The 27937-nt window shown below is 46.5% G+C and overlaps 1 protein-coding gene across 1 annotated transcript in view; it reads left to right on the top strand.

Moving 5' to 3' along the window:
• The window catches only part of LOC119387778 (discs large homolog 1-like protein), a 131486-nt gene that overhangs the window by 15392 nt on the left and 88157 nt on the right, over nt 1-27937 (top strand). The window contains 1 exon segment of the mRNA XM_049413684.1: nt 11803-11881. Within this exon segment, the coding sequence (XP_049269641.1) occupies nt 11803-11881 (79 nt within the window).

The raw sequence follows: 27937 nt of genomic DNA, 5'->3' as shown, positions 1-27937 counted from the left end.
TTATCAAGGCACAGTCAACGTCTGATTGGAAGTGGTGCCTAGATTTTCAATATGCTTCACCTCATCACACCCACGTATTTCGGCAAAGCTGCCTTTCAAGCTCTGCTACGGTCGCAAATGTATCAACTCAAGAAAACGCTGGTTCCAACATGGAGATGAAAGATGTGGCAGAGTTGGGGGCTTAATTAATGCTACTTTGGGCCTGAAATTTGGGCAGGAAGCCCGAAAAATCGGACGCCGAAGCTTTTTAGCATCCAAATTTCAGATGTTCTTATATATCGACGTCTACGAAGCAGATTTGGAACTCCGGACTTGAAGGGAGCACACCCTTGTCCGCCACATCAGTTGGGCTTCCACAGAAGTTGAAAGATGAGGAGAGGCTGAGGAAATGGCATCTTTGCCTATCATGTGTAAAGTGTTGTCGGCAACACTTCGATCGCACCAAATCATGTACATAAATAGAATTCGGCCTCTACATTGCCTCATTCTTCATGAGACAACTATGAAACACCACCCTGCCAGTGCTTCATCAACCTAGTGAAAAGAAACACTTTCATATTGCTATCTCATATGAATATGCTTAGGAATCCTCTCTAACTTTTTTTTCTGCAATTTCGCTTCGAAGTATTCGAAAAATTTTCTAGAAATATTCGAGAAATATTCAAAAAATATTCGATTCGATTCGCACTCACATTTGAATATTCGAATTCGCTTCGCACCCAAAATTTTGCTATTCGCACAGCTCTAGTTGAAAGCCCTATTTTTAAGAAGGCCACGGTGAGGGTCACTGCTTTTCATGCTTTTGAACAGGGGTTATTAAACCTTTTCTGGCTTTGAGGAACCCCTACAACATTTCCAGAGTGAGATAGAATCTCCGGCTTCCCTATTTTCGCCGATTTGCTTTTAACACACAGAAAATGGTGTTGGCGGAGGGATAATGTCGCTTCTAGATCTGCATAACCAAAATATATTAGCCACCGTATTGATGTTTTACTTTTGGCGTAGGCCATCCTTTTTTATGTGAAAGTAGCGATAATAGAGAGGCAAGCAGTTTTTTTTTTAACCCAGTGCTGTTTTGCATCGTAAAGCAACAGTAAAGCTAACAGCCAACAGTAACGCTACTGCTTTTAGGCTCCGCATACCATAAACAGTGTCTTTGCAGAAAAAGTGTTGCGCAATACAAACTTGTTTTATTTCCCACAAAAAAATATGATGTCATGCCATCCTCATCCTCACAGCAGTACGGCACAAGACTATGCCTAAATGCTCATGTAAACCACAGCCAGCATGAAGCGGTGCCTGTCACATCCCTCAAAGCATTGATCACACATTTTGACGACGAAGATTGCACAGTAGCACACCAGCACATCATGAGCAACAAATAATGTCTGAATGCACCCCTCATGGCCATTAAGACATGCCTTTTGAACAGCCTTCTGTCAGTAACATAACTAGACAAGCAATTAGTGGCTCTCAGCTTGCAGAAATTCCTATTTGATTCCCATGTATGTATTACACACTGCACTCACAAGCATGAGTTAAAGCACTACTCAGTCTGCATAGCCACTGCGGGTCCACAAATCGCACGACTTTCAAAGTGCAATTTCAAGGCAATGCAGCACATTTCCAAGTAATCATTGAATTTCCTCAGTATGGTAGTTTATTGCCTTGCAAATCAATTGCCGCAAAAATGTTTCGAATCCATCAAGTACAAACGGATTTACAGGGATTTGTTGCATGCTTAAAGTGCATTTTCTCTCCTTTCCTCCTGACTAACGTGCTGAGAGCTACACAGGGGAACATGACAAGGGGCAAGAAGCTACATCTGTGCGTGTCATGACCTTCAGCACTTTCTCTTCTTTTTTCTTTGAACACGTCGGTTCACTTTCACTATCATATTAGCACACTATGCAGAACACGCTGCCAGCACGTGGTGGCGCCATGGCAGCCACAGTAACTATGCAGTGCAAGAATGCTCAAATCAGCCAGTGGCCTTGTCCTCCTTTTGGTTGATGTATTCGGGCCCATTGAGGACGTAATTTACCAAGAGAAGAGGGCACAATTTCCAGCTGTCTTTAAAATGCATTTGTAAATTCCCTGCCGTGTGCAGCCCTATAATATATCTGGCTCAAATGTTTGCAGAAGCCTCAACTACTGATCAATAGTGTTTTCTGTCTATGCTCAAAAAAATTGGGAGATGCTTAAGCTTTGCCTCTAAGAGTTGAATGCAATACCAATATCCGGCCCCATCCTCATCACGCTCTGTTTCGCTTGTCATTATGTTCACTCGCCCGGTCTCACACACATGCACACACACACACACACACACTCGACATACCTATAGTAAAGGTAAAGGTTTCCGCCCTCTTCAACAGTACTTTTATGACAACAGTGTACCCATTACGTTTGTGTAAGAGAATGCACGCACTAATGTGTATGCCCTTTGTAATGTGTGGCATGCTTTAAGCCCGCAGCAATTACGCCCGTGATACTTTTTCGAAGTTGCGATGCACCCACTACGTGTTCGTAAGGGAATACGTGCAGTAATGTGTGTGCCTTTTGTAATGGGTGGCCGGCTTTAAACCACCAACTCGTTATGCAGTTCACATGGTGTGACGCCGATGGCAATATATGCTTGTTGTACCCCGTTTTACTGCGATATTACATCTCGCACTGTGACACCTGTACACAGGACGCGTATGTTTGTGAAGCATTAAAGTTAATTTCAGTGCAGTTCCAAGCAATGGAGTGGCTCTGTAGTAGAACACCTGCTTGCCACTCGAACCTAACATTTCTTTATTATTTATTTTATACAAGATGATGATTTTTCGCTTACAACCAAGGACGCCGACCCCGACACCGGAATTTCTGTGGAATGATCTCTTTAACGCTCTCGCGTTAAAATTGTTGCTGGGTCCCTTTAAGCGCCATTGCTGCGTGGGCCGCTTACTACTCACAAACACTCTGATGTGCGGGTAGGGTACGATAGTTTCGGTCAGTCCAAAATTAAATGTAAGTTTTCTTCTTTCAATCAGTGAATAAAGTTAATACAGTAGATTGGGATCATGCAACTTTCATTTTAATTCCTTGTGGAACACTAAAATATGCTTCACTGGACCCAGTTTGCATACCCCTGCCTTAGAACTCGCCAAGTTATAAGGGAAAACATGCATTGTGAGGGAGAAATTCAACTGCATTAGGTAATGCAGTTTATTCTGCTTAGCGATAGTGCTCATGGCTGCCGCCACTGCAATTGGTCATTATAGTTTGAGTTCATTAATCTGACTCCAATCAATTTGATCTCGATCGAAAGTCCCAGATGGCACCTGTACATTTCTGTGGGAGCAAACTTTGACTAGTATTTTGATCCTGCAACTAGCCTTTGCGATTGAAATCAAACTTGGCTGGTTATCTTACACATGCCTAACTCCAATGGTGACCACATGCCTAACTCCAATAGTGCCAGTATCCTTGACAGCATGTAGGTTACAGTGATTGCATACACACGTCACCTCATGTCAAAAACAGCGGCGCTGTAAGATTTTTGACCTGATTGCATCAAACGTCTCACCATGTGAATTTCATCGCAAGTGAGTGGTCTAAAGCTTCCCACCCATTGCAAAGGGCTCAGCCATTATTAACCACCGTCATTAGCAGCAGCCACAGCGTCAACAAAGCGTGCAGCTACGTAGGCACATGTGTTGCCTTACAGGCACGTAATGGGTACTTTGCCAAGATCTGTACACATTTGAAGACATACAAAGACAAAAGTGCTAACATGAATTGTTCAAAAGATCGACTCAGTGCTAAACAGATGTACTTGTTCGTTCAGGCTCATTTGTCTTGTGCAGCCAAGGTTTCACCTTCTTGTGTTACAAGAGTGTAAAACTCGCTAATCTTCCCAGGTGAAAATTTCCTGCTGGTTCGCTACTGGTTCCAGTAGTGATGGTTTATTAGCACATTCCCAGCAGCTACTGGAACCAGTAGGTGATGGAACCAGTAGGTGATGGAACCAGCAGGCGATGGAACCAGTAGGTGATGGAACCAGCAGGTGATGGAACCAGCAGGCCACGGAACCAGTAGCTGCTGGTTCCAGCGCAGTTGGCTCCCCTCAAGGGCTTGTAGTTCCATTGATGTAGCTTTTTCAAAATCCCATTAAGAACACGTATAACACAAAAAGGTCTATTTGAAGTAATATATTTCATCTGAAAAATCTTTGTATACACTTGAAATAGTTCATTTTGCCGGCTTCAGTTTGCGATTGACGTTTTGAATCTTTTGGGACAGAGATCCGCAGTAGGCCTTGATCCACAGCAGTGGTGTTTGTGTTGTTGAAGGCACCCGAGTGACGCGCAGGCAATCTGTAACAAAATAAAAGGTTTGATTGCCCATGCAGATCACGATTGCAGACATCTAACTTTTGCATAGCCATTAATTCACTCAACAAAGTAGATTTAAACATAGTGTTACGCTTGCGACCGTTAAGGCTAGAAGGGGCCGTTTATTACGTCGTGAAGGTGAGCTCAGGAGCAGCGGGCTAGTTAGAGATTTTTACCTCGTATTCTCCCTTTCTAACCCGGAGCGGCAAGCACGATCACTGGTCTTCGTTGTTTTCGTCCATATGCGCAACAATGTTAATTCTTTTTGTTGCACGGAGACAAAGACTCCTTACACAAACCGGTATGTGTGCTTCGCGCATATATATATACATCGCGTACTACACCAAGGCGACACTGCGCTTAATAAAGCACAGAAGCGGTCGGGACAAACGTTCGCTACATATTTGAAATATATAAGTGCAACACTTACCGACAAATGGAAGAATGAGAGCTGAGGAAATCGGTGTCCCTCGATCGGCACTGTCAAGACGCCGCATAGTACAGTACCAAAAAACCACTCAGATATGCTGCTATTGACTCGTTACACTTTCCACAGATGAAACTGAACAAAAACTATTACATGTTAATGCCGCACAGGTTCTGCTAGTAAACTCGCTACTTCGCTGCACTAGCGAGCACTATGTATCCTTCTTGGCGAGCACACACATGCAAAGAAGGCATCACGACTAGCCCAACTAGCCGTCATGTGCTGTACGAAGCTACGGCGCTACGCGATGTCATGATAATTTATACGGTGTATTGGCCACCATTGTAATGCTGTTACACGTAAATAAAAAAGACAACTTTTTCACAATGTAGTATTTATATTATAAAGTTGGTCACTATTTAGCAATAGCGTCGGAAAACATCAAGAAAAGATACGAGACTAATGCTACTGCGGTCGGTGTTCGCTTCAGTTCGCTGCTGTCCGATCGTGGCAGCTGAGAATGGTGAATGTTCATAACAAGAAGCTCCTTTTCGCAGGGAAGTAACCGCTATGCCGTGAACACTACCTGTTTGCGCAACGGTTAAGTATGACCAAACTTTAGTTGGACGTTTACATTAGCAATATGAGCCGTGTCGGTCGGACGCACATCTACAGGAAAGGTCGAATGAAAGTGCGTTTTTTTTTCGGCGATATTTTTTGTAACCCAGTCGCACGGGGCACTTTAGATCTCTGTTGTAAAATGTGCACTATGTGCAGTGTGATGAAGATTATGATCTTATGAATGCACACTATGCTATGTACGTCACTTGTTTATAGCGCACTGTAATGCAGCTGGAGTTGTTTTTGTACTTCAAGAGAGGAGAATTTTCTGCTAGCACACTATTTCCCAACTGAAACTGGAAAAATTTCCAGCTGAAAATATGACTTCACGACTCTGAAAATGCCCTTTCAAGCTAGGAATGGTTCTTATTTCCAGCCAGCTTGGAATGAAAAATTCCAAGCCAGAGCGATTTCTAGCTGAAAACGATGCTTGAAAGGGGATTTGCAGCTGTTAATTCACACCGATTTCATGTGCATTGCTTGAACCAGTTCAAGCCAACTGAAAACCAGCAGGTTACCTGGTGGTTCCAGCAGCATCCTAGGAGAAAACCAGTATCTTGCTGGAACCAGTACACAAAACCAGTAGGCACCCTGCTGGAACCAGTACAGTCAGCATGATGCTTGCTGGGACCAACATAAAACCAGCAAGCACCCTACTGGAACCAGCAGAGGACCAGTAAGCATCCTGCTGGAACCAGTACAACCAGCAGGAAACCAGCAGCTGTCCTGCTGGTTCCACCAGAAACCAGCACAAACCAGCAGAAAACCAGCAGGAAATTTTCACCTGGGTTTTTAGTGTAAGGTTTCTGGTCAAGTTGGTGGGGTCCTCCATCCAGGGCTCCATAGGTTTTTGCGGCTCATTGGGCTTTGTCAAGCAGAGCCAGCTGGCTCCCCCGATCCCAGTACTGTCTTCACGATTCACATTACCACGCAATGTGGGCGAGGGTTGGCCATTCCCAACGCCATGGACAGGTGTCCGCGTACACTGTGGGTTTTATGCGGTGTTTCCTTTGTAGGTTAGTGTACGTGTTGGTTTGTATTCGATGCCAGTCTCACACCTGTTCTTCAGTAAGATCTGAATGTGGACAGCTGTGTTACTATCATTCTCCTCTTTGGATTTCAAGGATGTTGCATGGAGTAGTGGGGGGTTCCTCGAGCACTGTGACTGGTGCTCAGATGCTTATTTCACGTGCAGAGCAGTTGGTCTTTTCGTTACCTTCAAGTGCCACATTCACGAGGCACCATATTATTGAATGTTGACTCAGGAGTTCTTTTCCTAGGATTCTCAATGCCATCCTTGGAATCGCCCTACCTAGCCTGCACATTTGATCGCCATAGTGACCGCCACTATTTCGGCCATTTTGATCTCTGTCGTTTTTATTGATGCCGCCAATGTAGCTAGGCTTATTGCTGATTTTCATAAAATGTTGATGCCTAGCAGCGTGGAAATAACGTCTAGATACACAACTGCAATCAATGGGATCATGTGTGAGATCTGCAGTACAACCAAGTGAAGCTGCAGGCTGGGATACAAGTACGCATCTTCAATGTACCTCTTAAAGGGACACTAAAGAGAAAAACGATTTTTCTCATATTAGTAAATTACTCTTTCACAATTCCAAAATCACCAAGCGTTCCGTTCCGTGAGAAGACGCTTGGTAAGGGAGAAAACCAGCAAAAAGAAAATGCAAGTGGTGATGCCATGTTGAAGTCCCCCCACCAAACGCCGTGATGTCATAGATTCTGACGGCGTCTCCTAGGTCCTACGTAGCTTCTGATCAGTAAAAATACAGCACATTGTCCTCTGAGGGGGCCATAGACCTAACATACCAAGATTCATGAAATTTCGTTGAGCCAATGTCGCCAAAATAAAAAGAAAATACACTTCGAAATCCGTCACATCACATGTGCAGATTTCGGCCGCTAAATTTAAAAATGAAACTTTCACCTTGTTTATTTATAGACCTATGATGGTGAAATTAACAACATTAGAGTTCTCAGAGTACAATTTATCAATCTAAACCGATTCATTCTTTCACTGTAATGTCATTTTAAGATTGCTATTGCTGAAAAAGATGGCCAAGTTTTTCAACACAAAGGCATTTGGACCTGAACCCCACTACTTCGGCCACTAGTATAGGGAACCCAAGCTCAAGTTTGCGGCGCGACGACAGCACCGCGCTGGCCGCGCTGCGGCTCTGTCGGAAAGCTCTGTAGTGCATGCGCGGCCGACTCAGCCCCTGGTAGCGCTGGCGCACGTGCGCGCGCGTTCTTCTGCCGGTGCGGGTAACTGGGGGGCCGTCAGCTCGGCACGTTGAACCGAGAGGCTTGCTGTGCGAAGCTGTGCATTTCCGCGATGGCAGAAGCGACCCCGCGGAAGCGCAAGCGAGGTCCGAAGTATTACGGTTTAGTGGCCTGCCACAACAGCGCAGACAACACCAAGGCACACGATTCACGTGTGAAACTGTATCGGTTCCTGGGCGTGTCACACGAGAAATAAAGGCGGCAAGCGTGGACAGCTGACAGCGCTGTCTCGCCTTCTATTTTGGCTGTCTGAGTTCATCGCTTTCATTCGTTTAGACTACCTGAATCGGTAAGTAAAGTGGCGCATGCACGCAGCGACTAGAGTAATGATTACTCGCTGTCTTCTCGCATTGTGAAAGTCCAGTTACGGTTGTAGGTGAAGCAACTTTATGTTTTGATTCCCCGTGTTCGTGAGACCTACCCGTCGTTGTTGAATGTTCACACTAGTGTTATACCGTTAGCGTTGCGCGGTTGGTTGAATTCAACTGAACTCGGCACATTGTCAGAAGTTCGGCGCCTGCAATTCACGTGTCGGGAAGGCTGCTTTATCATGCCGGAACAGACGTCTGTGCATTTTCAGCAAGCTTTGACATCGTTCTGCAGGCTTGCTTTGTTTTTGTCACTTTATTAGGGTGATGTATATTTAAGCCGCTAAATATAACTGGCACTTAATACATGCTTTGCAATTGCAACCTTGAGGTGACCACCTTCTGACTTTGTGCGATTTTCTAGCCACGTTCACGCAACCGGTTTTATACGCCTGTCAAGTCGATATCATGAAAAGAGACTGCAAGCATGACGCGAGAGCCGAAAAAACGAGGCGAGCAGTTCGTCTTGCTTCACAGTGGTTAAAGCTCAGCTAGCGGCCTCGCGTCTTAATCGGCGGATGATTCTCCAGCGGCACGGAGGACTTGACTCTAACCTTCTCAGGAAACAGTGTCATGGCCGTATAATTTTCTTTTCGCACGCCGCAAACGTTTGTTCAAGAAAGTACACGGCTGCTACTGTAAGCATGCCATATCAAAACAACAATCATATGATTCGTAGTCCACACCGCAGAACATCGATAACGTGTACGGCTTCATTTCGGAATGCATTTGGACCAATGTTCATCTTTAACGTGGCAGAATGAGAATTACCTCGAGGTATACGTCCTATGCGGTGTAATCGCGACTTGGGAAATGCATTTCGCTTTGAGTCGGGCGTCGTTGTCGTCGATTGTCTGCTCTTCACCATTAACGTGATTGACGAGCCTTTCTCATTTTATCAAGTTTGCTTTTCGGAAGTGCCAGTCAAGCTTGAAGATCCTTTTGAAGCCGCACTGCAAGCGGTACATTGTGAGGCGCCGCAAGTGCACCACGAGAGCTCTGCACATGCACAGAAGCGAGCGGCAACGCGGTGGAGAGAAGGGAAAACGCGCGCTGCTTACACTCCAGTTTTTATTTTTCTGCCAGAGCGGCACCTAAGCGGCGCTGCCTGTCAAGAGCAGCAGTGCCGCTAAGCGTTGCTTGGGAAGCCTATAAGCCATACTTGAAATCTCATGCTTTCACGATCTCATGGTCCATGAGTGCAATAAAAAAAAAATTGACAGACTCACCTTGTGTTGACATTTAGATATGTAATACTAAGCATTGCACATACCGTTGCAGCGTGAGGTTATGACGTGGCGCACTGGTGAGGGCCATGCATACATGGCAAAATCAAAATATATCATGCTTCTTGACATTCCTTGGCTGCCTTACTTTTGGCAGGATTACATATTGTGTCCAGAATCAGCCGACATTGTTATGACACTGCTAGTACAGTGCACCAACTAGAGTTAGCCGACTCTATTGGTAGTGTAATTGTGAACTGCACTTTATTGTCGAGAGTGACCTAGCAGGCACACTAAACAAGAAATCTCATGTAAGGTGCCATACTCTTTTTTAAAGTGACTGTGCTCGTTTAGTGGGGTCCTGAATCCCCCCTCGGGCTTGGTGAAAAAAGCGCGTTCTATGAACAGCAACCACTGCTGTGAACATTTCAGCCAAATTTTGTAGTCATGTGCGGCACCTAGAGCTGAAGTGAAAAGTTGTAACTTTCTCAAGTGCCCTCTCTTCATTGAGAAGCCCTGTCCTCACTCACTTCGGTAAGCACGGCGCCACCTGTATGCCGTCAAACAGCAGAAAGCTGCTGTTGGCTGATAGCTGACTGAAATGGGAATTGGCGTTTGGGTTAGAGGCACTTCTTGCCACAATGTGTCGCCACGTGCCAGTGTAGCAGCACTAGCGTGTACTGGAATCACAATGGGAGAAAGCGAGCGCTTTTCATGACGCACGCTCAAACTCATGACGCGCACTGGCGTAGCTTTCCCTTGTGCCATCCTGCCCTGTGTAGCTTCAAGTGTGCTCGTCGAGATGAAAGGAAAAGCATTTAAGGCATGCAGCAATTTCCTGCAACACCACTCGTGCTTGACGGGTTCGGGAAATTTTTGCAGCAATCGATATGGGAGGCAATAAACTCCGATACTGAGGTGAATTCGATGATTAGTTGGAAAATGAACCCTTTAATTACATATGTTTTTTGTATAAAGGGTATTAAATTACAGTTTCTTTTAGTGCGTTGTTGTGCAGAGAAGAGTCAGCAGTCGGCCTATTTATAAAGGTTGCTCAGATGGGCATACAGACTTATTGCACAGTCGACGTGTGCTGTTCACTCGAGGCACGTGTATATTGCGACATACTTCCTAGGTCGCTAGCCCTAACCAGCACTTCTTAGTCAGGAATCTGAAACCAATGTAGCAGTTTTGTGCCAAGTCAACATGATGACAACATTGCATGTGAATCTTGTCTGGAAAATTGAGTGCACGCTTGAGGTATAACTTGAAATTTTGATGACCCCAGTGGACTGCTCTACAGGTTTATGCAGACACAACACATACATTTACTGTGAAAAACTGTGCATACCCAGTTTAACAGGAAGCTGTTTTATGCTGGGCTCCACTGAAAGTTTGTCCTTGCAATCATCCTCACACACATTACCTGACATTTCCACAAGATGGTGCTAGTTTGACCCATGGGTTAAAGCGAGGCTCTAATTGCCAACGCTGCCAAACATTCCTGATTATGACATTGGCATCTGCCATTTTGCCGAATAGCTCGCACAATAAAGCACTCATGGAATGAATGAGCTCATGTGTAGAACTGTATCTGAAGTACTTCTGGAGATGTTGTGGTTACCTACTGCATTTTATGCAGAATGACACAGTAAAATGACAAATGGTACCTAATTATTCACTTCATGACAAATGAGGTCATCAAGAGCACAATTCCTTTAATAAGCCAATCTACCTTATGCTGACTTTCTAAAGGTTTTGTAATATATTGTGTCTGCTTGGTCGGTTTCTCACCAGTAAAGCGCAGCGTGGTATGTTGCACTTTTTGTAAGGACAGGCCCACGCTAGTCAGGGAGCTGACCATGCAGGAGACAGTATCCTAGCAAAGTGGGCTGATCCTAGAAACAGTATAATGTGAAACATTATAATGTGCTCTCATGTTGGTCATGTATTGTGATACACCGTGTCTTGATGTCTTGCCTGGCTGGCTCATGATCACGCGATGGTGCAAAACAACAGCATTTCAATTGTGTCACCAAGCACCTCATGTTGCCCAGATTTATGTTTATACAGAAGTCTGTGCAGTGTCATCAGTAATTTAAGTGTCATGGGCCGCATGATTATTTTGATGGACATTTCACTTTCATGCCATGACCAATTCGTCTCCAACCCAAGGCCACTAAGGCCATTTTCATTGTCTACATTCAGGGTGACAATACTTTTTCTTTAAGGCCCAAAAAAGTATTACTCGTCTGAAAGACATTCATACAGCCGCATAATAACTAGATTATACGGAAAAGTTTCTTGGAACATGCTATCATTTCAGTGCAGCAACTCAGAGAAGCGTATAAAGTTCAACTTTGCCAGATGTTGAATTCTTTGAAGGCACCGTTATTAATTTAGTAGTGTGCAGTCAGGATTTTTTTAATGTGTTACATTCGAAGGGTTTGATAAATGGATTCCCTTGTTCGTTGCAGTGAACCTGTCCCTAGGGGAATACCATAGTGATACGAACTTGAGCACCTCCAAAGCACCCAGTGATGAAGACATCCCAAGGTAAGCGCATGCCACTGTTCTTTGCATTTCACTTGCAGGACGCGAGCAAAGCAGCAGTGACAGCGGCATTTGATGGAGTCAAGGAAAACTGGTCATGTGCAATGGGGAAGCACAACTTTAGCATTTATTCTCCAGCAGTGTTACTTGCACTTCCCAGGTGCATGGCAGCTGCAGCAGCATTGCTGTATGCAGATGCATCCCACAAAGCCCTGCGGTGTGATATTCTTCTTTTCTGTACAAGAATAGCTTTCTGGACAAGCTTAGTTCTCGTTTTTTCTCTCTCAATGCTGTAGCTACATCATCGAGCACAGCTAGAGTCCTACATGCTTTCCGAAGAAAAGGGCAGGCCAAGGTTAAACTCACGCATGTAAGGCATAGAGGGCATAAAATACGGTAAATGAACTTCAGTGTGCGGTGCTCTTTAAATTGTTTAATGTGGAAAGTGCTGTTTTTTTCCACAATGGCTAATGGGGCTTAATACAAGACTTTGTCCTATCTTTACGTAACCTTTTTCTTTCCTGCCATTTTTCGTGGCTCTGTACCTGCACAGTATGTATAACCGAACCTCATTATAATGAAGTAGCATCGGCACCGTATATTAGTACGTTATATCCTATATTCATTGTAATATTAGAGATAAAAATCAGCTCTAACAATTCAGCAGTCTGGCTTGCGTGAAAATCCTAGATACAAAAACATATTATTCTAGGCTCCAGACCCACAATAAACAAAGTAGTAATCCTTACCTGTGACCACTGTCCACAGCTCCGAATATCTGCAGTTTTGTCTTGAGAGAAACAGCCTTTCTCTTCATTGCCATTTCAGATGCTGCCAGATAACAGATATAGGTAACCGAAATCAGGGTATTTCAGTGCTTGACAAGTAGCACCATCCTTCGTCATCACACGAGCTGCCAAAGGTTTCCCGTTCTGTTGATACGAACAGAATGGGAAAATATTTTAGGTAGTGCAACAAACCGAATGCACTTTTTTTTGCGCAAGGTCACCGAAATTTCCACTTTATTAGCCACATTTTTTAAAGAAATTTTAAATACCAGAACCACATATTGAAAAAAGATGTGGTTGTGAGTTGTCTTTCAATATTGATTTTGCTTTTTATGCTACCTTTCATGTTTTAAGCCTCATGTGAACTAAATATTTCTAGTGACAGCCCATATTGTGGCGGCTCTCGCATTTTTTTATTTAGTCATAAAAAGAATACAGTAAAACCTCGTTAATTCAAAGTCACTGGGACTGTGAAAAACTTTCGAATTAAGCGGGTTTTCGAATTAACGAAGCATACAAAAAGTGGTATGCAAGGAACATTGAATTACTGAAAGTAATCAGAGGTGGTCATTTGGTTTTCTAGTTTGCGGCTCCAAGGGTTGTTTTCCATCAATACCCGGTCCCATTTTTGCCGCAAACTCGGGAAACGGCGGGCCTCGCTGCTGTCAGCGCAAAAAAATAATAATAAAAGAAAAATCTCGTGGTCAGCCGAATTGCGTGCCTGCGGAAAAGAAGGCGTGCTTCACTGCAGCACAGTGGTGACGCGCGGGCAGCATGGCACCTGCTCCTCGCAGCGTCAGCGCATCATGATGCGACCATTCGCCCATTCTTTCTGGTAAAATAAAGAATATGATAATGGCCAGTGTGACGGAATCCGCAATGTGTTCTGACTGGAAAACATGATCATTGAAGATTTCGAACTGAGTTTTCGAAGTAGGCGTTACAGGCAAGAACTCCGCCAGCAGTGCAAGTGCGCAAATTGCCGGAGCAACCGCCAATCAGGAATCGCATATATCGCGAATTCCGTCAAACCACTCTTTATTATCTTTTCTTTTCCCAAAAAGAATGGGTAAATCATGACGCGCTGACGTTGCGAGAAGCATGCGACATGCTGCCCGCGTGTCACCGCTGTGCTGCAGTGAAGCACGTCTTCTTTTCCGCAGGCGCACGTTTTAGTTGACCCCGAGACCGTGTTTTCTTTTTTTCTTTATTTTTTTTTGCGCTAGCAGCAGCGAGGCTGGGTTGCTTCAACTGTCACTTATCAATATCGCTACACTGCATTGACCTGTGGCTCCGAAGGGCCGTCGCTTCCGCGGATTTGCGGCGAAATCGGGATCGGGAATTGGCGCATGGCACCCAAAGTTTTCGAATTAACCGGGCTGGCGCTGACCGCCGCTTCAAATTATCCACTCAGATTTACATTGCAAAATACGGGACCGCAGAAACCCTTCGAATTAAGCGGTATTTCGAAATAACCGAGTTCGAATTAATAAGGTTTTACTAGTATGTCACTGAAATTAAGCATGACCAGCCAAAAGTTCATATTTAGTTCGCTATATAGCCAGTAATTCGCTATGTTATGTTCCTTATAACGAGGTTCAGCTTCAATAAATAAGTTCACGTCATATTTAGGTATGAATGTGAAATGCACTCTCTTAATTTTTGCGTAGTCACGTACGTTGCTCTGTAGTCTGTCTAACCATCTCGGCTCTTCTTCAACACAAATTCTCATGTGGAAAACTTTAGGTACACTTTGCATCTGTCACTCCAGAGGCACCCAATGTGAACAAAACATATGCTCAATCACATCACTTGGCAAAAGACACCAGCCAGATTTACCATTTACGTTAGCATGGAGGATTTGCATGCTAATAGTAAGCATGCAAAGTCTGCATGCTTACCATTAGTGTCACTGCATAGTAATTGAACCAAATTTCTCATGCCCTATGTTTCCTCCGGGTGTCCTTTTTCGTTTCACATTATTTTTCGTGTGGGTTTTTACTCTCTGCCAGGGAATTCAATGAGCAATAGCAATGTCTAGTGTTCCTTCACATGTATTCTGAACTGGTTTATCTATCCTCCATCTTCTCAAACCATGACGTTTCTTTGACACGAGTGTGAAGGTGTCAAGCATAGCCATGTAGATGTAAAATATACATCGAGCAGCACTTTGGTTTGGGCTAGTTGGTTCATTGTCGGACTTCTAAGGAAGCGACAGCGCAAGGACACAAGGACAGGGAAACACTGTAGATGCTACGGACGCTGTAGCGTCTACTGTTTAGTGCCGTAGTGTCTACTGTGTTTCTTTGTCCCCGTGTCCTTGCGCTGTCACTTCCTAGCAAGTCGGATAAAATATACATCCCTTTCCATAAGCCCTTGCATACTTTCTACAGCTTGCCATTGTCACAATAATTTGCATACAACATCGGTACTCAAACTGCAGTCTGTGATCTTCGGTTTTCATTGGAGCCTCACACTATCTCTCTCTATGCATCCCTCGCCTAACGTTTCTAGTAGTCCAGTTCAGAATGCGTGCAACTTTCTGAAGTCTATGCACACCATGATGCCGAGTCTAAACTACATTTAAAGTGATACTTCCGTTGTTTGCATTTGATCATATGCAGGACTTGCGGTGAAACAGAATGGTACACATTCTGGCCATCTCTCCAGTTTCGTGTGTTTTGGTAGATTCATAGTTCAAACATTTTAGGCTGTTCCAGTCACCAGCACTAGAAAGCACTGCCATGAGATGGTAATATATGAAAGCCTAGCTATCATCACTACGTATATACTGTTCACAGTAATTCGGCTGACGTTACAACAGCGCAATTGCAAATTTGGTGGAAGCTTTTCGTTATTTGAAAGGAGCTAGCACAACATGGGATCTGAGCTGGAGTCACTGTATACGTTCCCCTTCTGAACGAAATTATGTGCTTACGTATACTCCATTCAGTTGGCTGGTTGGTCCCTGCGAGAATGGCGCGCAACCCACCACGGAGGATTGGCCATGAATCGTGTAGCAGTAGGATTTGTGTGGCAGTTATGCCACTCTACGACATGTGCCTCTTCTTTCTCCTCTTATCATTCCCCATGCTGCGGCCTTCTCCGTCAATTTTATTTTTTTTAAAGCTCGCATGGTCCGTTTTAGCGCGCTCACCGCGCGCTGTCTCTCGTGCGTGCACAGCCGCTGTTTATAAAGTGGCGCCAAACAAATACGGAGTTTGTTGTTTCTTTTTCACCGCGCCCATGCGGACAAACCGCGCAGCCGAGGTCTCCCGAATGACGTCAGTACAGACGTCCTTTTTTTTTTTTTTTTTGTCCGGCGCAGCAGCTACCGCGTGGTGCCTGCTTATTTATGCTTCCACATATAGATAGACCGGGGCCTCTGGTCCGGCGCTGACGCGAATTGCACTCCAAGGATTTCGGAGCTGGTGCAACAGACGAGCGCGCGCATATACGATCGCCATATCGAATTCCGTGTCTATGTCGCTTCAGTGATCCCCGCGAAACGACGAGGTGCCGCTGAACGCCGAACTTCAGATGAAAAAAAAAAGTATCAAAGTATTACAGTAAATTTGTTACAGTTGGGTGGGTTGGTAAAGTTGCATAGCGACTTATTGAAAAGCGCGAGCTAACCAGGACAAAAGAAAGAGCGTATACGGGACAGGCGCCTGTTTGGTCTTTTTTTTTTTGCGCTTTTGAACAAGTCGCTAAGCAACAGTACGTTTATTTGGGCCGATGATTTAACGTCATTGAAACTAATACTGTAGGTACGGCCGGCCCGCCTATGTATTATCAGTGCGCGCGTATATCTTATTAGTCAAAAATTCCAACTGAATTTATTGGAGTACGTCGACTGTATGCATAACCTTCTCTTGTAAATTGAGGAGGCTATGCTCCTGAGTAATGATAATATTCTAGCATTTATACAAAAAAAGTCATCGTAGTTATACGCCGGGCTTACATTCGTAGCAGCACCACCCGCACTTTGCAAAATAATAATAATAATAATAATAATAATAATAATAATAATAATAATAATAATAATAATAATAATAATAATAATGTAGACAAGAGAAAGACAACATTTTTCTTTTGCTCATTTTATTATCTAACCGAAAGATCGCCGCTGAGGACGACAATTTGGTGTAAACTTTGTTGTGTGTTCCAATTGTTCGTAATTTTTATGCGGGATATTACGTTAACTTTCATAGGTATTTGTAGCAATAATAATATGTTTCTTCTTATTCAAACGTCAGTCTCTCATGCTACGCTGATATACTTCGTTCAAGAGATTTCGAGGCGAAATACGCGTGTTCCGAAAGCGAAATCGAAAGTACGCCGCCCGTCCAATATTGCACCGCCAAAAGTGGCGGCCAATACGCGCGACTTGGCAACCGGTCGCGTAGGCTGCGCCATCTGTGTAGCGGTAGCCAAAACTGAACACGTGGCGTATTGTTTTTGTTCATTCCGTCTTCCACATCTAGTTCCGGTTTTCTTTTTTAAACATTTTTGTTCCGAATTACCTCTCTGCGTTGTCTAAAAAAGTACGTTAGACGCTGCGGCAGTGCCTCGGGCTTTCCCTCCGGAGTTCATAGCGTCCACCGCCGCCGGCTGTTTACGCAACGTCGGCGCGAAATATTTGACCGGTCGTCGGCCGTCCCGTCGCTGACTGGCAGGGCTGCCTGGCTTCCACCGTGGTTTGGCCTGTGCTTACTTCGCTGCTGCCTGTGCACCTCTGGTGTTTCTTTCCGCGAGGACGGCAGTAATTATTCGTTGTACGGGTCCTGCGGCTGTCTCGGGATTGTGTATGTGCCGTGTGCCTTCCGTGGTGTAAGAGCGAGTTGCTTGCACCGGGAGGGCAGCCAGAGAGCAGCGTCAAAGGCGTGTGGCTCTTGGTGAATCTACATTCTCCTGCAGCGATTTCTTTTTTTCGTTTGTGTGGAGGGGTCGTGACACTCCGGAATCTGGGAGCTGCGACCTCGGCGCACGCGAGCGCATCGTCGACGGAAGCGTTTGCCTAGCCGCCTGTTGTGGCTACATTCCGACGAGCGAGCGAGCGCCAGCCTTTTGATTCCTCTACCTGAGCGCTCACACACAGCCCGCAGCACCGTCGCCCGGTTTACCTTTCCCGTGCCTGCCGAGTCGATCCAACCAGTCTCGACGAACGACGTTTTGTCTTCGCGTCGCGTCCCGTGTTTCTTTTTTCCTCACTGTGCCGTTATATTCTTCGCCTCCTCCCTGCCCCGTAATTCGGTCACGTTGCCTGGCCGCATCTCTCGCTGCGCTTGGCCCCGAATGCGATCGGCTGGTTCGCTCAGCGCACTAGTGGATGCAGCACTACCCCGGTTTTGCTACTCGGCACGCGTGGCCTGGAGCTTACCGGCACCTTTTTTCGCAGTGAGTGAGTGTCTGTGCTTGTTGTGAGTGAACGCGATGCCCCTGTCGCTGGATTGACATCGCCCCTTGAGGACGAGGAAACGAGGCCGAGGAGTAGTGTGCCGTAGCCGCTTCCGGCTTCTCCGGTTTGTGTGTGTGAGCCATAATGGCCCGACAACATCACGAGACGAGCAACGGGAAAGCGAAAAAGTATTCCTCGACACGGTCACGATCGAAGGAAAGACAGGGAGTGCTTTCACGGTGAGTTATGGGCGTCTGCCTGAGTAGTGACTTCATTGGGACTCGTCTAAGTGTTGGGCTTTATTTCGTGTTCGTTTTCACCGAGTACGGACGCCTTTGAGTGCCCATTCCGATCTCTGGTGTCAAACATTATATTAGTTTAGATAATGCGGGAAGCTTATACACGACATTCGTGCGAGCTTTGTCGCGAAAGCGTTCACGATTCCAAGCCGGTTACGAGGGCGGAGGTGTGCCCCGTTTTGCGGTGCTGCTCACACTTTTGGAATGCAGCCAGTTTGGAATCGTTTTCCACAACGTTCGCTAAGGCTAGGTTGCTCGGAGTTCGTGTTTAGCGACGCTTCTGCATGAATGCTAGCGGGCGGTGTCCCAACTAATGCCATTTCTACACAGTGCGAAAAATTGCGCCGTCGAACTTTATTGGTTTCAAAGCCGATTAGCCTCTGCAGTGTGCCTTGCCGACTTAAATACGCGCCGCCCACAGCAGCGGGCGTGGGCACCAGTGCGCCGTCTGGAGGTTATCACACCTTCAAGGTCGACGCGGTTCAAGGCAACAGGTGCCCTGACCGAAGGCACAGCTCGAATTCGGGCGGGGACGTCGCTGCGCAGCGTGGTGCATGGCCGCAGTTACAGATGCGTGTCGCACTTGCTTCAGTCTGGAACGTCTGTCATGCGATAACGAGCACCTGCCGGTTCTGTCGAGTTTTACCGGATTGTAAGCTATGTGCCAGTGAACGCGTACGTCTGCCTTCACGGTTTAAACAACGTTCACGGTGCATAGTGCGAAGGTATGCGACATTTTACGTTGATGTGCCACACGCGCAACACGCGTACTCCATGAGGCGGACGCGAAGATCCCCAATCAGCCGAGACTTGCGATGTTTGTCACTGCTTTTGCTGCTTCGTTTCGGACAGGAGCCGTTAATGTAGATTCTTTTTCTAGTTTATTTTCCTCTTCAAAAGGCGTATTTAGTGATTACATGCACCGATCCTCACCGCTATATGACGTTGTAATAAAGGAATTTAATGTCCTGTTAAACCTAAACATCGTTGATGGCAAGATGGATCCGAGCATCTGGTCACCAGAACAGGGTAGCATCAACCGACTTGAAGTATTAATGGTAAATTTACTTTAGAAGAATTTTATTTTACAGCGCTGCGGCACAACCGATAAGGTGCGAGGTCATGGGTACACGTACACTCGTTTTGCAGCTTTCCTTCATCCGATGAAAATTTCCACCTCCGCTCGGCGAAAGCGGTCGAGCGCAACGTGCTGCTTGTAAAGGCTAAACAGGCAAGCAGGTGGCGCGTAGGCGAGCTCCCATCCGCTGCCATGGAATATCTATTGTTCCACTTGTAGCGAGCCGATCGGCGCGCAACAGATATAAGGGCGGATGTGGGTGATAAACCGTGCTGCCTTTGACCGCCCTTTGAGGCATTGCCCCAGTAATATCGCTCGAGTACTGCTAGGCTCAGTTGAGAGACGCTGCGTGCTAGGATGGCATGACCACCTGAGAAACTAGTACATCCAGATAAGCTGAAGCGGCATGCGCGAGTTCTTGCACCCTTTGGAACAACTACAGATGAAATGGTCGTACGGCTGCTTTGAGAGGGTTGCGTCAGTGCAGGGCTTAAATTAAGTCAGGGGGGTTTGCACTAAAGAAGATTTAGCGGATTACCAACATGCAGATTACCCCGAACATGCACATTACGTTGATAATATGTTTCAAACAAAAAAAAAGACCGTAAAATTGGTCAGAAACCATCGGAAGGTTTTCAAAGTGATATGTGCAGTGTGGTTAGCTTTATTGGCTAATGCCGTGAGGTACGTGCTATGCAAACCCGTATCCGGGGGGGGGGGGGGGGGGGGGGGCTAGGCTAGCACCCCCCCCCCCCCCCCGGAATTCTGGTGGAGTAGGCGTTTTGACCAAAAATAAATAATAAAAATAGATGTTTTTCTCAAATAGTCAAGGTTTTCAGCAAGTGCCCCCCCCCCCCCCCCCCGCCGAAAAAAATTCCTGGCTACGGGCCTGGTGCTATGGCATTATACCTCCAAGATCGTCTTCCGATTACACGATTTCCACATCAGCTCAATTTACTCACGGACAGAAAGGCTGCCAGACAAAACGGCGGGAGGCGGGCGGGCGGGAGCAGTAAGTGCCGGCCTGGGAGTTGGAACCTCTCTTATTCGTTTATTAACTTTATCGGGCCCTGCGCATCTCATCTTGCCTGTCTCTCGCAATTTGGGGCGTGGCCTCGTGGCGCAGAGCTCGCGTAATCGTTGGTACACATTCGCAAACATCGTATGTGGTGGTCGCGAAACTCTTGGCGCATGTTTCCGGTCACACCTAGTCGAGCAGCCACGCGATGACTGCCTGTCTCCCAAAAAACTGGACGCACCTCTAATAAACCATTCGTTCCCTTTCGCAGTGCAGTAGTAGTGTGACACCCAACAACACCGCGCTACATTCACACTACGTGACAACCCCCCCCCCCCCCCCCCGTTTTACCTCCGTAATTCGTCCATATTACTGCATATCTCCCTGCGCTCGTGGATGTGGTGACGTGCAAAAGTGACTCGTCAAAAAAAAAAATCACACGAATGTCCCTGTATCCTTCGTGCGGGCGTAATAATTTCTGGGGTTTTACGTGCCAGGGCTCCGGAAATTTCGACCATCTGGGGTGCCTTAACATCGCACAGTACACGGGCCTCTAGCATTTCGCCTCCATAAAAATGCGACCGCCGCGACCGGGATCGAACGAGCGACCTTCGGGTCAGCAGCAGAGCACCTTAACCGCTGCATCACCGCGGCAGGCTGTGTGTGTGTGTGTGTGTGTGTGTGTGTGTGTGTGTGTGTGTGTGTGTGTGCGCGCGCGCGCGCGCGCGCGCGCGCGCGTTTATATAGCATGCGGCCTTCATGAATATGGATGGGCGCGCTTTTTTAATTTGTCACAGTAGAGGATGTTGAAATTAATTATTTGCATCATTTAAGAAGCGCAAAATGACACGGGAACGAAGCCCGTCCCCGTGTCATTTTGCGCTTCTTAAATGATGAACCATTTCCAACTAGGCCAAACAGCCGTTTTGCTAATTATTTGCAAATTTGATAAATTCAGGCGTCGTTCCGTGATTGTGTATAATAGCGCAAAAAAAAAAAATAAAGTTAACGTTAAAGAACGTAAAATAGTTTGTCGAATCGTATATAGTTATTGAGCGGGGTAAAACTCCAGAAAATGGGAATCCTAAACTAAAGTTCCAACTCGGACCACGGCCTTGCTCAGACTTTATGCTCGAGTGCACGCGTCCCTGAATAAAATGACTGTTGCAACAAATAACGAAATAGGAGGCAATAAAACGTATACGACGAGGAATTTTATCACAATTTGGAAGTAGTCATTAAAGGCGCACTTGATGGTTTTCCGTGTACGCCTCGCGTTCTGCACAGCGACGTGTTCCCGGAATGAGGCGTTTCCCAACGCGCCGTTAATGTGTTTTCTGCCGCGTATATCGCGCTCGTTGGTGGTTTTTAGTACGTTTCCGCTGTGTGGCGTTATGACTTCAGTTGCGTCGTTCATCGCTAATGTATTGTATTATGGCTAGTTAGACTCGATGCACCGTTCCTTTTTTCGTTTGTCGATCTTCAGTAACTGGTAATGCTGTAAAGATAAGGAAGCGTAATGGCTCTATTAAGCCGTGGCCATACAATGCGATTACCCGTTGCCTTCTGGTATTGCGTTCCTGCCTATTTTATGCTGCAGATATACAACGCGTCACTATTTACGGCAGCCGGCATAGGCGCCTGCTTTCATGGCTGTAAACACTGTCTGTCGCGGTTATATTTGCTCTGGTTGCAAAAGTAATCGTTTCCCTCCAGGGGGGCATATCGCGCTCGTTCAATGGGAGCTCAGTAACTTTTACCGCGATCAAGCCTTAATAGGGAGTTTTAGCTTGTACATATACTTCTTTACGTTACCGTGTTACCGGATTACCGAAGCTACAGCGACCTAGAATACCGAAGTCGTAAACGTGAGAGGCCTAAAGCCCCCGAGAGGCTGTATAGGTGGCGCCATCTAGCGGGGCCAAGGTGAACTAAACAATCACAAAACTGTTATTGCAGAAACATCGGGCAGTCTACTTCCTATGTAAATGCCTTGCAGCGGCATAATTACGAATGAGTTGCCTTTTTAATCATTTTTCCCTCAAAAACACTAAGCGAAAACAAACGTGTCCATGACTGTGGTTGCACGAAGCGTCACAAGATGTCGACACCATCGTCCGGTAACCCGGTATTGCTACACCCCTTTGCGTACACCGGGATACTGCACATGCTAAAAACAGCTCTTGTGATTTTGCCGCAGTGATAATTCAATATTATCTTAATTAAATGTAGTTTAAATGCAGTTATCATCACCATTTACTGGTTTGCGCAAACGTAAAGGTATATATTTACGTATGTACGTAAACGCTTACGTATGGCGAGCTAAAACTTTTCTAAAACATGCGCTTCGGTAACACGGTAAACGCGATCCGGTATTCCAGTAACACGGTAACGTTAAGAAGTATACGTACAAGCTAAAAGTCCCTAATATGTGTTTTTTTTTTTTTTGTATTTGTAACGTGGGCCTCCGGGCGAGGAACTAATTAACCTCGTGGCAATCTGTCGAGGTTGCGAACGCGAGCTGCCTGCAGCGAACTGAAGCAACCGGCCCTCCCGCCGCTTTCCTTTCCACAAAATCGATGTTCGCGCATTATGCGGACACGATGCGCCCGCCAAGGGCTCAACAGGCTTTGCGAAAACACGGCGGCAACGGCGTGCGCCTTGTTGAAGCCGTCGGGAAGCCGAAACGCACTAGAGAGGGGCCGCGGTGGTTCCATTTCTACGATGATGACGTGGCTGTCCGCTGAGATGAACGTGTATGTAGTACGCCAGCTCCTCCCTTCCGCTTTGCGTGTATGTTTGTTTAGTTTTTGTTTTTCGGCGTCACTGTCATTTACTCTTACAATGCGTGCGATAGTCACTTTTGCTGCGCATGCTGACCCAAGGGTCGCGGGATCGAATCCCGGCCACGGCGACCGCGTTTCGATGGTGGCGAAATGCTAGAGGCCCCGTGTACTTAGGTGCACGTTAGAGAACCTCAAGTTTCCGAAGCCCTCCACTAGGGCGTGTCTCATTATCATATCGTGGTTTTTGCACGTAAAACCGCTACATTTATTATTATTATTATTATTATTATTATTATTATTATTATTATTATTATTATTATTATTATTATTATTATTATTATTATCATCATCATCATCATCTTATTTTCTTTCCAAATGATTGTCGCCGTCGCCTTGACCTTCGCTCTCTCTCTCTCTCCGCGTTGATTATCGGAAATGCCGAGGAATCCACGCTCGCCGCACGTCGCTATGCGGCCAAAAACAGCCGTCCGTTAATTGGCCAGCGTCCCAAAATAATACCACACCACCACTCCGGGGGCGACCCTTCGATACTCAGGCACGCGAAAGGTGCTTTCGTGCCGCCGTCCGTCGCGTATTACAGGAAAGCTGTCGCGTTGGTAGGGCGCCCGACGTAGTCTCGAGAGCAGGGATACGAAGCGAAGGGTCGCGAGGCGGTCGAGCTTGCGGCAATTTCCGAGCGATACCACCGACGCAGCTGGAGGGCTCTCGCTGTAGAGGCTCGCTCGCACAAGCGCGCGTTTACCGGTTGCGTCACACACACACACAGGGCCGGACGACGCTGAAGGAAAACATGGGAGCTCCTCTCAAGGTCTCCCCACTCGCAGCCGCTGTGTGCGCGAGATATCTGGAAAAGCAACAGCCCTGCTGCTTTTCGACGACTGTTGCGTCTGCGAATGCCTCCCGCCAGGAAGATCGGCAGCAAGATGGCGGCCATTCGAACCAGTTGGTTCGCGTTCAATGTTTTCTAAAAGTCATCGATGAAAATGCCAGGCATAGAAACACGAAAGTAAGGGCACCGCCTGTTCCGTTTTGTTTTGGTCGTCTACCTTCCTGTTCTTTATCGATTATTTATCTCCACTCACACAAAAACACAATATATATAATGTATATACACGTACATATTCGGGATGAAAATTGACATTTGCACAATGCCAAATACATATATGTGAAAGAAGAAACAGCGCGCGCGCGTTCGTATATGTGTGCCCGTTGCGAAGGCTTCTTTTGACAAAGATTAGACAGAACGGTCCATTTGTCTATCGCATTGTTTCGTTCGCGAAGACGCTTTTTTCGTATAGATCGTTTGTATAGGTTTTACAGGAATTTTTGAATTTCCAAGAAAATTACTCGAGGCCTAGATAGATATCGCCGTTGTTTGAGCTCGTGGAGCGATAGAACGTTACGAAGGCCATGGAAAGGAATGATGATTCCAAGCAGAGAGGGAGGAAGTAGGGAGGAACATTTGTTCGGGAAATCCGTGGCTTGAGTTTATTAAAAAACAAGCAAAACATTCGCAATTTGACTGGCTTGACTGTTGCGCGGCGCGTGTTTCAGACGTTATAGGTTATAGGTGCTGCATACTGAGAAATTAACGAGGTATTAAGCTGTCGGAGAGTAACTTCTATATTCCTATCGCCATTTTAATATATGCTTTCGGAAATATCGAAAGAAGGAATTTAGTGCCCTTTTTTTTTCTCTTTCGTGCTTAGATCGGACGAAAAGAAGGCAATAGAGTGTGCGTAGGTATGTCATATATTATGGCATAGCAGATTGGTCTAATGTATCATAGATCAGTTTTGACCAATCGTGGTTCTTTATCCTGCGCCTAAATCTAAGTGCCCGGTTCTTGCATTTCGTTCCCGTGGAAGTGCAGCCGCCGCGACCTGGAAACGAACCGACGCCCTTTAGCAATGGTAATGATGATAGCGCCGCACGTTCAGTCTCATTTCTAGTTCAACGCATTGCGTGCTTGCCTTAGCGTCCACTCGGTACCTGTCCTCGCACCGTCCCCCTTTTCCTCCAACTTCATTTTATTTGTTTTTGGCATTTTGACGCATGCAGACGTGGGAGGCGAGGACTCGCGTGCGTCGGACACATGCTGACCCTTCAACGAGGCGCCGCAGAGCAGGGAATTGCCTATTGTATAGCGCACTGTTGGGCCTGTCGGCACTTGTCTCGTTTCTGTTTTGTTCTGTTTGTTTGTTTTGTACGGGAACGTCTCTGTCGGAACCTCCTGGCCTGTCTGCCTGCTAAAGCCAATTTACGTTTTCGCCGCAGGGGAGTCGGAAGATTTCCTCCGGCGCTCAGCCAGTCCAAACTTCCTATAGCGTCAGACGTGCCCGTCAGCGCATTGCGACGGGCATTGTGTCGAGAATGCGGCGATGGACGTCTCGTCACAAGCATGCATGCATACTTTCTGTCTCTCTCTCTCTCTCTCTCTCTCTCTCTCTCTCTCTCTCTCTCTCTCTCTCTCTCTCTCTCTGTGTTACATAGCGGAAGCGTGCGCGACGGTCCTGCAGTGCAGCGCCGGCGAAACTGCGCCTCTCAGGGGCGGCGACACGATTTCTTTGCTTGGGGCATCCACGTCAAGTGAGCTCTTTCGGGGGCCGGGGGGGGGGGGGGCAGAAGGGGAGCAGGCGAAAATTTGAGGGGTGCTCCACTCCACAGATACACACATCCCTTCTGGCGTCTATGTGCGTCCATCACCAGCAGCGTCGCTCTTTCAGCCCGAGCATCTTGTCACACGTGGTTTAATTCGTCAATCTCACGTGGTTAATGCTGGGAGATACGCTGTTTCTGATAGAAATGTTGGAGCCCGTGTCATACGGTTTCGCCTACAGTGCCCTCCATGTTTTGAGCTTTCGTTAGCGCTGCACGCATTTGGCGTATTTAAAGAGTCCGTACAAAGTCAGGTCGCCATCGAAGGAAAGAAGGGCAACGTAACAGAAGCAAGACGACGACCTTGGACGCGCTCGCGCATTGTTTTCAAGGCATGCTGAGCGACCATTGTCTTGGCTTGCGCGAGCGCGTGTATCTCGACCTGCTGGGAGCATCAACGATGAGCGAAGAAGCAACGCGCAGCGCGCTAGTTCAATTTCCGCGTACAGCCAACCAGTCAACGTAACAGGTCTGAAACAATATTGGGTGTTCCCTGGCGAGCCTCTTTAGAAGCACGCGATTGTTCAGACTCAGTGACCCACGGACCTCTGTTTCGATTTCGCTATTGCTCCCCTATTGATGCATTGCTCTGACGTCACCTGAATCGCCATGTTCGGGTACCACCATGGTGGGACGCGATGTTTGGGATGTCGCGTTAGTGTTATCAGCACATCGCATGCAGATTCTTTTGTTATTCATGCACACATGAAAAAAACGTTCCAGCGGTGTCGTTAACACATTGCGCCAGGTTAAACGCCACGTGATTATGCTGCCTCATCAAAGCCGCCATGTTGGAGTACTGTAGTACGTTAAAAAGCTTCATGCATGATGTCACGTGCACGCTATGAATACATACGTATATGTATGTCGCCCAAATGTCCTTAATTTATAGATCCATAAATACGGGCAAGTCCCATTCTTTTCGAAATGTTTGTACTTCCACCGCGTCACGGATGATCCGATAAAGCATGGAAAATGCGAGTCTCCTTGTTCTGCAGATATACCCATGGCGACACGAAATGGAGAAACGATGCCATTAACTATATATTTAGTTAACACTTGGATTCGTCAACGCGTGTAGTCTCGTATACAAGGGGTGGTGATGGTTAAGCTCGATCGTCAAGGTTGTCCATGTGAACTCGTTGTTGTTGAATTTGCATGGAGTGTAGCGGGACACCGGGACACGAATGCAAGAAGAAACTACAGAAAGGTGGCGCTTATGCTATTTTATTTCGGGACCAGCTGTGCCTATACCCTGGTCGCGTGCTTCATTTCCGCCGTGCCCATGTTTAACTAATACACAGAAAACAAGGAGAGCGAAGCATTGAAAAGAAAGAAAAATAAACTTCGACATTGTTTTGTGTACTAATGAAGACCCCACAAGTGCGAGTCATCCTGAGACATTTTCTTTGACTAACACTCGGCGAGATACGGGAAGGTATCGAAGTTCCTTAATCGGCAGTGATACGTAAGTTGCCCCATATTTCGTAAATCTTAAGGTATCCCTTCTTGGCGTTGAAGGTTATGGTGCCGGCTCGGGAAGAAAGACGCACGACAGGCTGGGTGGAAAACAGCAGACTCTATGCGCACAGCAGACCGTGCGCTGTAATATACAAATAAACTGCGCTGTGCTGACTCAGGTCGGTGCTTATATACTATTCCACGTTCGGGGCGCGACTAGCGGAAGTCCCGCTGACGTCAACGCGCGCCGAACTGGCGCGTAAGGATTCTTCTTTTCCGCGCGTTTACTACGCGCATGCGTGTGGTTGCGGACAAGGTCATCCACAAATCTCGGTGACTCGTCAACGCCCGCTTACAACTCGCGGCGCCCTGCCTTGTTGTTTTTTGTTTTGTCTCGCCCTATCGCCAAACAAATAGGGTCAGCCGATAAAGCTCTGCGGTACACTCTAAGAAAAAGAGTCCTCTGACTCTTCTTCTTTTTTTGCTACACATGTGTATAACTCTCTTTAGAGAGGCATATTGACACTATTGAGGAGAGTCGTGAGATGT

The sequence above is a fragment of the Rhipicephalus sanguineus genome, chromosome 3, assembly GCF_013339695.2.
Source record: "Rhipicephalus sanguineus isolate Rsan-2018 chromosome 3, BIME_Rsan_1.4, whole genome shotgun sequence".
Lineage (NCBI taxonomy): Eukaryota > Metazoa > Arthropoda > Arachnida > Ixodida > Ixodidae > Rhipicephalus > Rhipicephalus sanguineus.
Note: the sequence above shows the minus strand (reverse complement) of the source record. Positions and strands in the feature narration are given on the sequence as shown.